The sequence below is a fragment of the Centruroides sculpturatus genome, unplaced genomic scaffold, assembly GCF_000671375.1.
Source record: "Centruroides sculpturatus isolate CEXI.00-Female unplaced genomic scaffold, Cexi_2.0 scaffold504, whole genome shotgun sequence".
NCBI classification, from domain to species: Eukaryota; Metazoa; Arthropoda; class Arachnida; order Scorpiones; family Buthidae; genus Centruroides; species Centruroides sculpturatus.
In genome coordinates this window covers 534242-550232 of record NW_019384908.1, presented here as the reverse complement: position 1 = coordinate 550232, position 15991 = coordinate 534242, and the positions used below count along the sequence as shown (strand labels likewise).

Genomic DNA, 15991 nt, shown 5'->3' with positions numbered 1-15991 from the left:
AATAACTATTTCGAATATTTTGTACAATTACTTGCAGAAACGATTCGAAAATCCCCCATAAGTACACATACTGCCATCTAGCGTGATGACGTCACTTTTTTAATTCCTCGAAGATTTTGCTAATTAACTAATTATAATTTAATGTCAGTTCGTCAAATATAATAGTAAACTTCAATAATAGACTTTTCTTATAGACAGCGTGTGTCGCCATCTAGTGGAGAGAGAGAAATAGACAAAACTCCGTTGCATTTTTATTTAATTAATAAAAAATCTGTAGGTTTGATTAATGGTAAACATTCCAGGGATCATAAAGATGCTACAGTTAAAGTTTGCTAACGATTGGTTCAGTAGTTTTCACGGTTAGTGGTCACAAACGAAAAATACGTTATCTCTTTATATAGTAGTATAGATATATAGATACTTTCATTGTTTTAATGTTGATACACTTGTAATTTCATCAAAATATCACGACGCAAGGTTTTATTGGTCAACGACAAAGCAAATCTCGGTAACCAAGTACTGTATTCACACTGACGTGTTATCGCAGTCTGAGTGTAGGACAGGGAGCGAACCAATTCCCTCACCTCTCTTTCATATGTAAATCGTCTTTCCCATTCCTTCCGGTTTCCCTACATTCTACATTCTTTTCCAATTATGGAATAAAAATGTTTAAAATAGCAGCAATAGATACTGTATATATTTATTATTGAAGACTATTTTTTTAAACAGTGTAAAAAATACAGAAATTCAATTTAAATTGCTTTTCCTGGAATGAAAAATCCCAGCACTTTCAGATTTTCTGCCTTTCATAAGCACAGGCATTGAGAGCTGGAATGGAGCCTTGAATAGGGGCTCTTTTACCATTTTCATTTTTCTTTTTTTTTTTAAATGAAATACTGTATGTAGAATATTACTTAACTGAAAAAAGCAGTCTTACAGATTTCATTATTTATTAGTAAAAATAGCATTTATCAAGTTAGGAACCTTTATGGGCCTCTTTTCTCTGGGCATGAGAAAAAATTCCTAGTTCCCTTCCTCTGGCCATGATCATGAGTTAACATGAGAAAAAAACCTGAAGTTGACTCCTGGTGATGTAGCTGTTCCTGTATGTAACTTTTCTAACATTTTTCCTCCAAGAAAAGCAGTTTGAATTGAATTTAAACCAGGGCTGTGGAGTCACGTAAAAAATCTACCGACTCCGACTTTTCCTTACCATCTGACTCCGACTCCGTTTCATATACATAACAAGTTTGTAAGTAAAAAGGGAGTCGAAGTTGGCAGATTTTTTGACAACTTCGACTCCAATTCCGGCCAAAACACCAAAACTCCACGACTCTGACTTCGACTCCACAGCCCTGATTTAAACTCAAAAAATTTCTTTAAAAAGAGCAGAATATTTTGTCTTCTCATTATTTTCAATTCTAATTTTTAACAAAAACTTACAAGAATAAATAAAAGTTATTAAAATGTTAAAAATCAACTAAATTGAATATGCTTTTTTCATTAATTTTATGTAAACTGATTTTCTATATACAAATGAACATAATGAAATAAATATTTGAATACAAACATTTCAACAATCCAACTTTTGAATAAACCATTTTACATTAAAAGTAGTTTTTAGATCAATATATTAATTAGAGTGATGAATATCTCATATATTTGTTACTAAAAAAAATACCCAAAAGAGTTGGCATGTATGGTTTCATTACCAATGATTAATTTATAAGTCAGTAATAAAAATGTTCTTGCTCAAAAAATTTCTTTTGCATAACTAAATATAGTCCTCAGATAAAAATGCTCAAATGGATGAAGAAAATAACACTTGAACTGTTGATGGTAATGCATCAACGTTTGACATTTCTTCGGCAACTGAATATGTTTCGTTGTTTTTATTTGATTGCCATCCTCCAAGTTTGGTACTGGAGTGACGTTTAAAATGTTTTGCAAGATGATCACTACGCATAAATCTTCTCTCACATATTGCACAAACAAATTTCTTTTCACCTGTGTGAGTTCTTTTATGCCTTGATAATTCGTCTGATCTCGAAAACTTACGATTGCAGTTATCCCATGTACAAATGAATGGCTTTTCACCTATAAAAGAAAAACAATTTTAACATTTATTTAATTAAATGTAAATAAAATTTCATGTGTAAAATTTTAAAATAAAATGGATAAATACCAGTATGAGTTCTTATATGAGCTTTTAAATGTGAACTTTTGTAGTATGTTTTTGAGCAGTTAGGATAATTGCATTGATAAGCTCTTCTTCTGATATCTGGAGGTGCATTGCATGATTTAATAGGAGCAGTAATTACAAGAGGTGCTGGAGCGAGTAAGCGCTGTTTGGTTGCAGTGGTTTCTTTTCCTACAGGTATTGCCTGATTTTGAGGAAGAGATGTTGGAACAACAAACTGTAATACAGATGAATTACTTCCAGACAATAGAGTTGGTGAAGATGTGGGAATATGAGCAAGAATGATTGTCTGCGAATCATTTGAAGGTACTGAAGGTATGACTGGAATGATGGCTGGAGTAAATATTTTTGGAGCAATAGCAATAGGTTTGCTATTTGATAAAGCATTTACTTCTCCCACAGGATTCTGTAATATTGACATGACAGGTGTTGTCTGTGTGCTAACTGACACTGAAACTCCCGTCTGGGCAGTTGTTGTTATAGTGGGCATATTCATGGTTGAAATTCTGCTTGATTGACGGGTTGGAAGATGGAATTGTTTAACTGATGAAACAGGCAAACTTTTGTTTTTTGGACCATCGGACAACTGATTTCTTTCATTAGAATTTGTCATTTTAAGTACATCTGATTTCAAATTACTAGTTGTAAAACTTGGCACATTGGCTGCTTTAGGTCCACGAACTATTACCGATACTGGCATGGCAGTTGGAGGATTTGGAGTTGGTGGAGGAGTGTTTGTTAAAAGCAACTGCAATGAAAAATATTCACTTTATTAATTATACTGAATATCAAAATAATTCTGAAAAATGTATTTTGTTAAAAAACGATATTGTAACCCATATATATAGGGGAGACCGGGGTAACTTCGGCGTGCGGGGCAAGTTTGTCAAGCGCTTTTTTTTTAAAACAAATTAAAAGGAGACTTTGGTTATAGGTTAGGCAGTTGAGTTTTATTGGTGGCTTGTTGAGTGTAGTGTTTTTATTGTTCTCCAACAAGCGTAGTTGAATTATCAAGCAAATTTTCATTTTCGTTCAATTCCATATAATATTTTTTTTCCATTTATATTGNTTAAATTGTGTATTCTACATAATAGTAGTTGCCTTCCAATGAAGATTATAAAGTCAAATGTCTAATAATAACAATATTTTTCCCTATGATCTATTAATATTAGACTATACATAAAAAAGCAAAGCCAAACATTATTTAAAGTATTTAATGAGCATCAGTTTTGAATCATCCTATATCTAAAAGTGCTCTACAATTTTTATTCTTTTCCATTTTGAAATTGTCTGCAAAACATTTCAAAGTTATCTACCATGTAAGGCAAACATTCTTTGTTGCGTAAAACTATTGTTTTAAGTGTATAATTATTTTAATTGTCAAATTTTACTTTACAACAATAAAAAAAGGCAATGAGTCACTTTCTAAATAGTTCTCTGAAATGACATTATAAATAAAGGAGGAAATTAATTGGATATTTCAACTTTCCTGATATAAGTTCAAGTATGAGTCTCAAATTATTCTGATATGGGACAATTCATATTGTATCATAACTAAAAATATCAGAAAATCAACATGTTTATGTTGAATGTTTCATAAAAATATTATGATTTATTCAATTCTATTAAATTAAATGATATCATAAACAAGAATCTCTCCAAAAAAATCAACCAAACAAAAGTGAACAATTTGATTCAAAATAAATGAAATTAAATTCAAATGTTTCACTTCACAATAAAAATATTTTAGCTAAATCCTGAAAATATAAGCAATCTTTATGTATCCAAATATTCAATGATAAGATATCATTTTTCAGTAACTATTTAGTCTAAACCAAGGCTTCTTAAATTTTTTTTATTCACGACCCCATTTATGATTGTAATTTTTTTCAAGACCCCAAAAAATATAAAATAAAGATATATACAAATTTGCAAAAACAATAATGGTGTACTACCATAGTTCACTCTTGTGATACAATGGAAGAGACAACTGAATACACTGAAAAGCGACAACACTACACTAGTTCACACTACATTGTTGCTGAATCATTGTCTCGCTGCACCAGAAGTGACACAAAGTGCAACTCACAAAACCTATGACACAAAGTGTGCCATTTTCAAACTCTCACAAATTATTTTCAATATTTTGCATTAAAATCTCGCAACCCCAAGATTTCGCTAAGCGACCCCATTTGGGGTCGCAACCCATAGTTTAAGAAGCCCTGGTCTAAACCAATGACTAAATTCAATTCTAATCTAAATTGGATGACTAAAGTTTAATACAAATCTAAAGACTGAATGAATCTTTAACCTGTATCATGTATTCCCAAAGTGGTCTCTATTGACCCCTAGGAGGGTCAATAGAGACCACTCTGGGAATACATGACACTAGGGGTCAATAGAGACTTTGAACTGCAAGGGGTTCATGTCAGTGAAAACAAAAATGGAGGGTGCATGAAATGTAAATGGGGGTCCACGAGAATGGATCCCATTTGAGCAGGTCGTGACCAAAATTTTGGCTTTCCATAAATGGAATAATTCATATAACACAAATAGTGCCTATGTACTTGCATATACAGTAATACCTTGACTTACGCTACCCCGACTTACGCGAACCCAGAGTTACACGATTTTCAAATCTCGTCAATTCATCTTTTGTTTGAGTGTCACACAACTCTTGATTACTCACTTCCCCACACTATTATTCAACTTACATGTTCAGACGTGTCGTGCGGAATCGACACATAGCTACAATTTATTTCTGTATTTGTTATATCTACAGAGACTCGAGAGATTCTATGTGGTGATTTCTTGTAACAATGAACAAATCGAAAGACGAGATAAGATTAACGAGAACATTTATTTAGCTTACATACTTGGATTTTACACACATTGAGAAATTATACCCTGACTTACGCGGTTATCGCTCGGTCCCACCTATCGCGTAAGTTCGGGGTATTACTGTACTTTCTTAAAATAGACATATAAATTACCTATGAAGTAAAAATTTTTAAAACATAAATGTTTATGAAACATGATGAAGATTTGGAGCTAGATTTGGGGAACTTTATGACTCCATGCTTTAATCATGGGAAAATTTGAGATCAATGATGGGATCATTCTTTGTCAATGGGTCAAACCAACAACTTAATTGCTTTGAATTTTAATTAATGCTAATTGTTGGAATATTCTCTTGAGTTCAATCAACCTATTTTGTTTTACTTATAAAATTATTGTTATACTTTTGTTATTGAAATTTAAGTTATTATTTTCTTATATATCAAACTGTTTAAGAATTATTATAAATTTCATATTAAACAATTATTTTATTTAATACACTCAATTACATATTAATCAAGTGTACTTCATAAAATTGTGCAAGTAGGCTATTCACTCTGTGGTCGCAACACTTGTAACTTGTAAAAACTTGCATAGTTGATACTAGTATCAATATTGATATTGTGTGCATACGTGAAGTAACAAAACTTGTCCAGACTTGTACCAGAGCTTTGCAAGGATGGCGCAGACTTGTACCAATTGTACTTGTATGGACTTGTTTAATTCGTCAATTATAAATATGAATGTCAGAGACAAACACTGTTCATTTGATTTTGGAATTTTGAAAAGAAAAGTGTTAAGCAAATATTTTAAAAAATATAAATAGATAGTTAGGTACATACAAGTTAAAGTGAATCAATGTCATCTTGTTTGGGAGTGCCAGAGAAAAGTAAGTAAATTATTTTTTTGTAGTTCCTCTGATTGCATAGATACGCCAATCATAACTTGAGGTAATGAAGCAAAATATTGGACGGCATAAATTTTCCCAGTTTCCCAATTTGTCACAGACAAACTGCCAGGATGATGATGTTTCAACCTATGTTCAACATTTAAATATGCTTCACACAGACTTTGAAACTAGGTTTGAGGATGTTTTGACTATGGAAATGCCACAATGGATTATTGATCCATACAGTGACATTGAAGAAATGGATGTCATATTATAAGAAGAATTAATCAGAATAAGCTCTAACGAAGAACTTAAGGAAGATACAGTTCAGAAAGGGATAGCAGCAATTTTGGCTTCAGAGAGACGTTACCTATTACTTATCCTGCATTATGGACTATAGTGAGAAAGTTTTTGATAGCTTTTCCATCTTCAAACCTCATGGAAAGGAGTTTCAGCACAATTGCCAATCTTCTTACAAAAAAACAAAAGAAACAGATTAGAAATCACCAATCGAGGAGATTTAAGGTTACAGCTCACTAAATTGAAGCCAAATATTGAAAATTTGCTATTAAAGATCAGACTAATCCTTCCCATTAAAAGCATTTATTTTTTGTGTAGTTATTTTGTTATAATTTTACTAGATTTGCATTTTGTGTTGTTTTAATTAATAAATGTATAAAACTTAACATGTGTTATTATTTTTTTTTTTTTAACTTTTTCACTCTACAGTTAAACCTATCAAAGTGAGTAGCACTGTGTCAGCTGTCAAAAACACGTTTAAAGTTGATGAATTTGTAACAATTCAATATTAGAAATGTGGGAGGTCTACTCAAAACAGAAAAAATTGGCACGTGGACTACAAGACAAAAAAGTTTGGGACCTCTTGTGTAAACATAACTGTTAATGTGACAGAAACAATGCTTATAATTCTAATAATTCTTATTTGTATAGACTATAATTTTCCTATGAAACAAATATTCATTGCAATAAAATCAGTCTACATTCATCTGCTTTTAATATTCCTCATTTCATTTTGCAAGTTTAAATTGTGTATTCTACATAATAGTAGTTGCCTTCCAATGAAGATTATAAAGTCAAATGTCTAATAATAACAATATTTTTCCCTATGATCTATTAATATTAGACTATACATAAAAAAGCAAAGCCAAACATTATTTAAAGTATTTAATGAGCATCAGTTTTGAATCATCCTATATCTAAAAGTGCTCTACAATTTTTATTCTTTTCCATTTTGAAATTGTCTGCAAAACATTTCAAAGTTATCTACCATGTAAGGCAAACATTCTTTGTTGCACAATGATGATGAATGATTCAGAGCCTGTGGACTGCAGAACACAATGCCTTCATTGTTGTGAAGTTGCCATTTTTGTTTTTGGCACTTCCTAGAGACAATAGACAAAAAGATGTTTGTATGCAAATGAAGATGAAACTTGGGCATTTAAGCTACTCTATTGATTGATGTACATTGCATACTTCTTAGGTATTAATTAACATAATTACAGTAATTTAAAATGATAGCATTCTTTTCGGAAGATCCTATATATATATATATATATATATATATTATGTAAGTTGTTCTTCAATAACTTTTGCATGTTTTGACTTTATAATAAACTTATTTTTAGCAATCTCAATTTTTAGCTGTCAAAAACTGGCGTTATAATGAATGATCAATATATTAAAAATTTCCATTTTCTTTCAATTTTAGTGGACAGATTTCAGTTATTGTCAAAGAACTTTGTGCCTAAATAAGTAAAACACTCATAATTTTAAAAGATAGTTTTTAAGTTTCAATCAGGTTGTAAAGATGAACTAAAGAATTCTCCAAAAGCAGGAACTTACACAAATTAAAACTAAACACCATATACAGTTATTCAGCAAATATATATGGGAATCAATTAAAAAATAAAATGTTTTTGGCTTAGAATCTCTGCTAATGTTCTGTTTTTAATTGATTCCAATACATATTTTTTTGCTGGAAAACTGTACATATGGTGTTTAGTTCTAATTTGTAAAGATATTTCAATTTTTTCTAGAAATGATTGGAAAAGATGTTTTAGAACATTTAATGTGGATATATAAATAGAGTAACCAAAGGGCATTTGATCACATATTTCATTAGAAATTTACACATCAGCAATGTCTGACAATATAAAACTTTTGAAAGAACATATTTGCATGCTGTTGCTCTATCACTTCAAAAGTGACTACAATGCAACAAAATGATCTCATCTGCAAAGCATTTGTGGGTAAAAAAAAAAAAGGTCAACCAGCTGTCGCAAATGTCAAATGGTTGATAGTGCAGAAGGCAATGATCTGCATTTGTTGATGTCATCAAAATCAAGCTGCTTCCATCCAATATCACTGTCATGAAAGAACTCCATCTGAAAATTGATAAAGTCCAATATCATTCCACAACACACCAGCATTTAGAGCAAAGATGACCTTAGCTGGCCAATTTGGACTGGAATTTCTGCCTCATTCACCTTACAGCCCAGACTTGGCACCAACTGACTCCCATCCATTTTGTGTCTTGTAGAACCTCATTCTGTCAATATTCAGTTTAATGGCAATACCAGATGCTCAAAACTTTCTTCAAAGAAAAACTCCAATCATTCTATGCTCATGGGTTTGAAAATTTGCAGTAAGATGTGATTAATATTGACAGAGATTACCTACNTCGAATTCAAGAGCTTTGATAAAATCTATAACATAACTTCCGGGTGTATTTAAAGCTGCTTTCTAACACATAGTTTGAGTTTATATAAGTCTAGGCTATATCATATGCAATCGTCATGTTAAGCATATAAAGTTCCATTGGTTTAACTCGATGGTAGACTATTGAAGTTCTTTCCATGAGAACGATCATTCACAGCCATAAACTAATTTAAATACAGTTTAAGGCATCATTATTTTAAATTTATTGTTTAAATTTAAACTATTAATTTTAAATGTATAAGATATTAATCATATACATTTAAGATCAAAATAAGTCTAAATTCAGCTTACGACTAGTAAAATGTTTCTTTATCACTTTTAATTCTGTTTGTTATTTGAATGCTATCCAGGACTATCGAGACGGGGGTTTTCCCTCCTGATAGTTAATAAGATAGACTCAATAGATAGACTTAAAGATAACTTAAGGGAAAAAGTCCCCACGTCTTATACTATAAATTAAATTATTTTTACTAAAATAAATTAAAATCTTTTAAACTGCTTTTTATTAATAAAAAAACATTTAACGAATTCCATTTCTAAAAAAAAAAAAAAAAAAACAAGAATGATAAAAAGGGCCCGTTGCACCTTGAATCCCATACAAGTTCCTGACGGTTCTGAGGTTGTCTTGAGGGATTCGAATTCCATTTCATCGATATAAAACGAAACAGATAGATCGCAGGAAGCTCAATGCTGCTACAAAAATCGAATTTCAAGTGCAATTTTTGACACTCGAATAATCAATTTCATATAAAATATACTGACACAAAGGAGTTAATTTTAATATAAATCTATGGATTTAAACAGGATTAAACACTTTATTCATTTCATCACTTAATTACAGTTTCGAAACAAAACGAATGGCAGTTTAAACAATAAACAGCCAGATAATATACAATCATCATACAAAAAAGTTAAATATATTTATAACTTTTAAATTATTTCTATCTAATTTGTCTAGCTAAGTTATTTAAACGCGATAATTATCAAATGCAGTGTGTAGCGTCTTTGTAATCCAAAAAGATGATTGGTAGACGAACGAACAGCACACTATTATTATTCTTACTGGAATTAGTATTACTATCATCATGTCTTGGAAGAATATATTTACGTATTATAATTTTTTCCATTAATTCATTAACAAAACTATATTTATACAGTATTTTTAAATGCAATAAATATTATTTTGACTTAAAAAACGTTTTCTTAAACATTAAGGCATGTTTTTACCTAAGAAGAAAAGTTTGTTTTTCCTCTCAGATTTCTTGATTTAGTGTTTTAAAAGACATTATGAGATTCTATCATTTACAGGGTTGTTCATTAATAATAAAATGGCATTATTCTTATAGGAGAATAGTCAAGACTCCCTTCTTTCATTATATCATGAAAAATTGCTAAATCAAGGTATAAAGCAAATCTATTGTTTATCTATTTATTGTAAGTTTACTCATTATCTTTTTATTGATGTTTGATGTAGTTTAGTCTGATAGGATCTTGTGCCAAGAAAATAATGATATATAACCAACTATTTGTAAACAGATTTTAGTAATAAAAATTATTAATGCATCAATTAATAAAAACCTATTTTTATTCATTTATGGTCATTCATATGTACCTGAATCAATATTCAGGTACATATGTGCAATAAACTTTCAAAGAATTCAAATTTAGTATTTTGAACATTATACTACTATTCTGATTAACAAAAGTTCTAATTCTAAATAGTCTGTTATTATATTACTAAGTTTTATGATTTTAAATTACATCAGCTGAAATAAATAATTTTTTCTGTAAAAATTTATCTAATATATTTTCTTATCTAATCATCTTAACATCCTCCATTTTTTATTATTTATCTCTAGAAATCATAATGTAGAAAGCATTTATTTTAAGATTACAAGTTATTGTATCATTTCATACCCTTGCCAATTCTGAATTCTTTTCGCAATTCTGCAAGGATTCTTCTAGCTCATCTTCTGAATGTGGTGGAGTTATCACAGTTACAGATTTGTGGCAGTTGTTTCTACATTCAAGATCAAACTGATTTGGTTGCTGACCAATTGATAGAAGAGTTTCTACAGCATCAAAATCCATACGTCCCAACTGATGACTATTACTTGTTGATTTAATTGGTTCATCCTGAAAAATATTCAACTTTTAAATTTAAACAAATAAAAAAATATCAACAGATTGAACTGAACATTTAACAACTTCTATCATATACTGAAGAATAAAAAAGTAAATAATAATGTGTTTTTTCTGTTTTATAAGCTAAAGTAAGTGTTTTTATTTTTATAAAATTAAATAACAATGTGCTTAATATATCATCTACTGTTTTACAAAACTATTTGATTTCCAAGGTCCTTGAAAACAGGGTTCATTTTAATTTTTTCCATAGTAAAAGCTATAAGTTAATTTGTAATTTCATTACACTTTCAGGTTGATTTCTTTTAATTACATATTCTCATAAGAAAAATTACTATATTTTTGTGCTTATATACTGTAGACTTTTACTACAATAAAAGTAAAATATTTGTTTATTTTTATTTAACTCTTTTTTAACTTTTCTGCCCTGTGGGCACTAAGAGAATCTTTTTAGCAAGCTCATTATGGGATTGGCAGGCCCACAGTGAAGCTGCTGGGTGGTGAGGGATGGGACTTTACATTTCCAAGGAAAACACCTCCCAAAAAAATTCCTGGTGTTTCTGACCCATCTATATTCAATCGAGGGCCTCCAGGGCTGTGAGCTGCAATCCTAACCACTTGGCAATTTAACCTGCCCCACTATATATTCCACATCTACAGAAAAACTGTTACTCCATAGGTGCAAGTTTGTAATTGCAGTTAATCAAGGATTTCTCCCAGGTCATATACAACAAATATGTGTAATATTATAATTCGGAAAGGCAAGTGATTACCTTCCTTATTTGAACTTCTGGTAACAGAGCACGTTTTTATTTAAAAATATTCAATTTAAGAATCCAGTGCATTAAATTTGGCCTGAAGAAGAGCCCAGGAGGGACATCGAAAGCGTTTGCCAATATTAGTTTGGAATTTTCACGCCAGATATAGGTTGAAGACTACACATATTTGTTGTAACTGCAGTTTAAAATTGGCATAAAACTCATCCCATCATATAACTCACATTTTCTTTCAAACTCTTTAAATACAGATAACCTGTAGGTAATCTGCACAAAAATACTATAATTTTAAAAAAATATATTTTTTTTTTTAATTAGAAAATGGCATTTCACTTTAATTTTTATTAAATAATCAAAGATATAGAATAAATAGCTTTACATATCCTCAAAATTCCACATGTTTTTGACCTCTGATAAGGATTAACAACAACTGATATTTTCAAAACACACAGTTGACAATTTATAAAATTTTAACATAGAAAAATAATTATTAACAGATTACCTTTTAAAATATCTTTTCTTCATTTAATTTCTTAAATAATTAATAAAATGAAAATTTTTACTATCAATTTCTAACAGACATTTTGAAATATTAAAAAAAATTAAAGAACTATTTATACTAAAAACAAAATTTCATTGAATTTTCATGATAAAGGATCTAATAAAAATTCAGAAACATTTTCAAAAACAATAAAAGTGCTCTAAGAATTTTGTTTTTTTTAAATACATTAAATTATTTATAAAAATCCAAATAATTGTTTCATTTATTTGATTTTTTAATAAATTTAAACCTAAATTAAATTAGATGCTTATGTTAACATAATTTTTTCATAAATAACAAACTTTAAAATCTCAGACTAACAAAAATCAAAATTATTTTAATGGAGTAAAACAACATTTACAAAATTTAAGTAATGGCAAATACTTTCAAGTTTATAGTGTCATCAGGCCAAAAAAAATTTAAAATCCAAACATGTAGTTGTTGCTAGGTGTTAAGTCAATCTACTATGAAGGAAGGAATTTTTCTTAGTTAATTTCAATTTTTTATTTGTGAACCAAGGAGAGCAAAAGAAGCAAATTGCCCCAGGCTCCAAGCAAGTATATACTGCTATACAAAGTAAATAAATAAAAAAATAATATTTGAACTGTTTTTCATTTAATTTCTTTACTGTGACGATTTAATTTTCTATAGAGTCTCGAATATGTTTTTTCCCCAAGCCCAATTACCCTCTAGTTGCCCTATTGTCAATGCACAGTCCTTAGGCAGCTCGATACATAATAAATACATAGCGGTAATGTAGCCATTAAAAAGTTTCAACTTACGAATAATTTGTTCTGTTTAAAATATTTTAAAGAAGCAATAAAATGCTAATGAATTTCTAATAATTATGTTCAAATAAATAAAGCACAATACAAATTTATAAACAACCATATCATTTATTAGATTTTTAGATTTAAAAAATTAATTAATTAATATGAATCATTCAAATTTAAACCCAAATTACATTCAATCCCTAATGACGTACATAATCTGTACTATTTAAAACCAAAGAATATTTTCAAAAGCAATAAAAATGCCAAAGAATTTCTTTCAAAACTGAAATAAAATTGTTTATGAAAATTCAAGAGATTCAAATTTGTCGAGTTTTTAAAATAAACTAATAAAAATTAAGAATTATTTTAGTATCCGATGCTCCAGGTATCTGTTCTATTTAAAATTGAAGAACTTTATACAAAAAATATTTATCATTTGTGCTGAATTGATATCAGTTAAAAGATTATTTTGATTAATCTACAGCTAAATANATGTAGCCATTAAAAAGTTTCAACTTACGAATAATTTGTTCTGTTTAAAATATTTTAAAGAAGCAATAAAATGCTAATGAATTTCTAATAATTATGTTCAAATAAATAAAGCACAATACAAATTTATAAACAACCATATCATTTATTAGATTTTTAGATTTAAAAAATTAATTAATTAATATGAATCATTCAAATTTAAACCCAAATTACATTCAATCCCTAATGACGTACATAATCTGTACTATTTAAAACCAAAGAATATTTTCAAAAGCAATAAAAATGCCAAAGAATTTCTTTCAAAACTGAAATAAAATTGTTTATGAAAATTCAAGAGATTCAAATTTGTCGAGTTTTTAAAATAAACTAATAAAAATTAAGAATTATTTTAGTATCCGATGCTCCAGGTATCTGTTCTATTTAAAATTGAAGAACTTTATACAAAAAATATTTATCATTTGTGCTGAATTGATATCAGTTAAAAGATTATTTTGATTAATCTACAGCTAAATATATATATATAAGGTAGAGAATATTTTATCAGTAGTCACAGGATTGTTTATGTTTCACAACATGTATCAAAGTGCAACTTTTTACATGTTAAACAGTTGAAAACCTTCAATTATAAATCCAATGTAATCAATTTTTGAGAGTTCAAATCAACTCTTAATACAGTTTTTTTCCTTTTTTTGGTTATTATTAAATGCCAAATTTATTTTTCTGTATTTTTTTATATATGTAATTATTAATAAAGCTTAATAACTAATTCTATATCTAAAAACATAAAAGTCTAGGACATTTACACATTTTTTATACACATAGAAAAGAAAGTATAGTAGAAGTTACTTTTAAGTAATTTGTATCTGTTGTATGTATATAAACATTACCTAAAAGTAACTTCTACCAGAAATATATATATAAAAATAAAGCAAGGGAGTCAAATTTGATGGTTTTATTTTCCATTTTCTGACTGCATTTAATACTTACAGGATAAATATGCGGTGGTGTAAGAGGTGAAAAGACAGTAGACATGTTTAGCACCATGGAACGAGACGTTGATCAGAAAAGATCTTAAAACAAAATAAAAACCTTAAAATTCTTCGCAACTTCCTTTTATACCCAACCATAAGGACGATGGGTGTGTTGATTGAATCAAAACAAAATCATGTGGATCACTTACGTCACTACCAATCAACGACAACGGAAAGCGTGGGCACGTCTGAGGCGACCAATCGGATGCAACTGATCATATGATCGCCGCGTGATACACAGCTAGGGATACACGTGCTACGGGTGTGACGGCGGCATGAGTAATTTAGAAGGCGTGATGGTGAACACGTTTAGCTATTGACGACCCCATCTTTTTTTTTTTTCGTATTTGCGCACTTCTCGAACATGTTTACAGTTATGAATTCTTTCTAATGACATCTAACGACATTGATATTGCATATTTACGAAGTGCATTTCGTATATTACTCTTTTTATTTTTTTTATCATTATCATTTTCCTTCTTTATAGTTCTACTTTTAGAATTTGTTATTTCTAGACATGTATTCAGTACAGAGTTCGTGACGTTAATCATTAACGAATCTCAAAATAGTTTTATAATTTATAATTCAGTTACGTCATCAATTGTAATTTGTTAAGTGGATTAAGGGAGCAGTGATGTTACCCCCAATTTCGTGAATAAAAAGTATTTATAAACATACTCCACTTCCTAAACAACCGAGTGAGGCCCTATATCCTATAGAGTGTGTTTTCGGGTCGCCACAATAGTGAGGCTCTATGGAGAGACCACTAGGGCTCACAATTGTGGTACCTCAAAAATCTTTGTTAAAAATTACCATTGCATTTCTTACGTATTAAGAAAAGCTCTTTATTTTTTGTCAGATTTTATTACTTAAAAAATACGATACAATTCTTTAATGCCATTTTGTATGTTTTTAATAATCTGGCGCTTCTCGAGACCTGTAGAGGCCCTGTTAAAGATTTATACAGTATATATATAAATTATAATTACAAATTAAATCCTTGAAACTTTAAAATATTAACATCTAAAATATATTATTTTCAGATAATTTATTAAATATGTTCACTTTTATCATAGATCTATCTAATGGAAGGTACACAAATAATCAAATAATACGAAACAAATAAATTATATACTGTATATATATAGTATAGTGTATATGAAAACAACGGATTAAGAAGTAATTGTTTAAGCTTCTAAATATTAAAAATTAAGATTTAATAAAGAAATAAAATTCAATTTATAAAGAAAGAAAAACTTAGAATGTTAAAAAAAAGTAAATAAATTTTCAATTCATTTTTGTTTAATTTCTTTTAATTATGATGAAATTAATGATCTTATCTTATCTCAATTGTATATTATTAAATACTTTTAAGTAAGCATTTTAAGTGATTGCATTGTGCTAAAGCATTTTGTAATCGCTACATTATAATTTACATTGATTTACGATATATTGTTAACATTAATATCACTAACCATAAATTGTTATATCACAAAATAAATATTTTAATAATATAAGATTAAACATTCAAGAATTAACAACTTGATTGAAAAAATAAATTCAATTTTTATAT

The 15991-nt window shown here is 29.0% G+C and overlaps 1 protein-coding gene across 2 annotated transcripts; it reads right to left on the bottom strand.

Annotated features, from left to right (window-relative positions):
- Positions 1-1477: 1477 nt before the first annotated feature.
- Positions 1478-14547, bottom strand: LOC111631603 (Krueppel-like factor 11). 2 transcript variants are annotated; one of them, XM_023375892.1, is made up of 5 exons: positions 14375-14547; positions 12087-12116; positions 10584-10802; positions 2186-2948; positions 1478-2097 (listed from the first exon to the last, which is right to left on the bottom strand). In XM_023375892.1, the coding sequence occupies exons 3-5, from the start codon at positions 10755-10757 to the stop codon at positions 1802-1804; spliced, it is 1233 nt and encodes a 410-aa protein (XP_023231660.1). In that variant the 5' UTR covers positions 10758-10802; positions 12087-12116; positions 14375-14547; the 3' UTR covers positions 1478-1801. The 2 variants fall into 2 exon arrangements, with proteins under 2 accessions (XP_023231660.1, XP_023231659.1); XM_023375891.1 differs by lacking the exon at positions 12087-12116 and having other exon boundaries at positions 1479-2097; positions 14375-14546.
- Positions 14548-15991: the final 1444 nt, after the last annotated feature.

What these genes read in the sequence shown, in the direction of transcription:
- LOC111631603 (XM_023375891.1), bottom strand. Translation starts at nt 14,431, where the DNA reads ATGGTGCTAAACATGTCTACTGTCTTTTCACCTCTTACACCACCGCAT. An exon ending in CACCACCGCATATTTATCCT is followed by an intron (nt 10,803 to 14,374) that starts GTAAGTATTAAA and finishes AATATTTTTCAG; the next exon opens with GATGAACCAATTAAATCAAC. An exon ending in AGAATTCAGAATTGGCAAGG is followed by an intron (nt 2,949 to 10,583) that starts GTATGAAATGAT and finishes TTTTCATTGCAG; the next exon opens with TTGCTTTTAACAAACACTCC.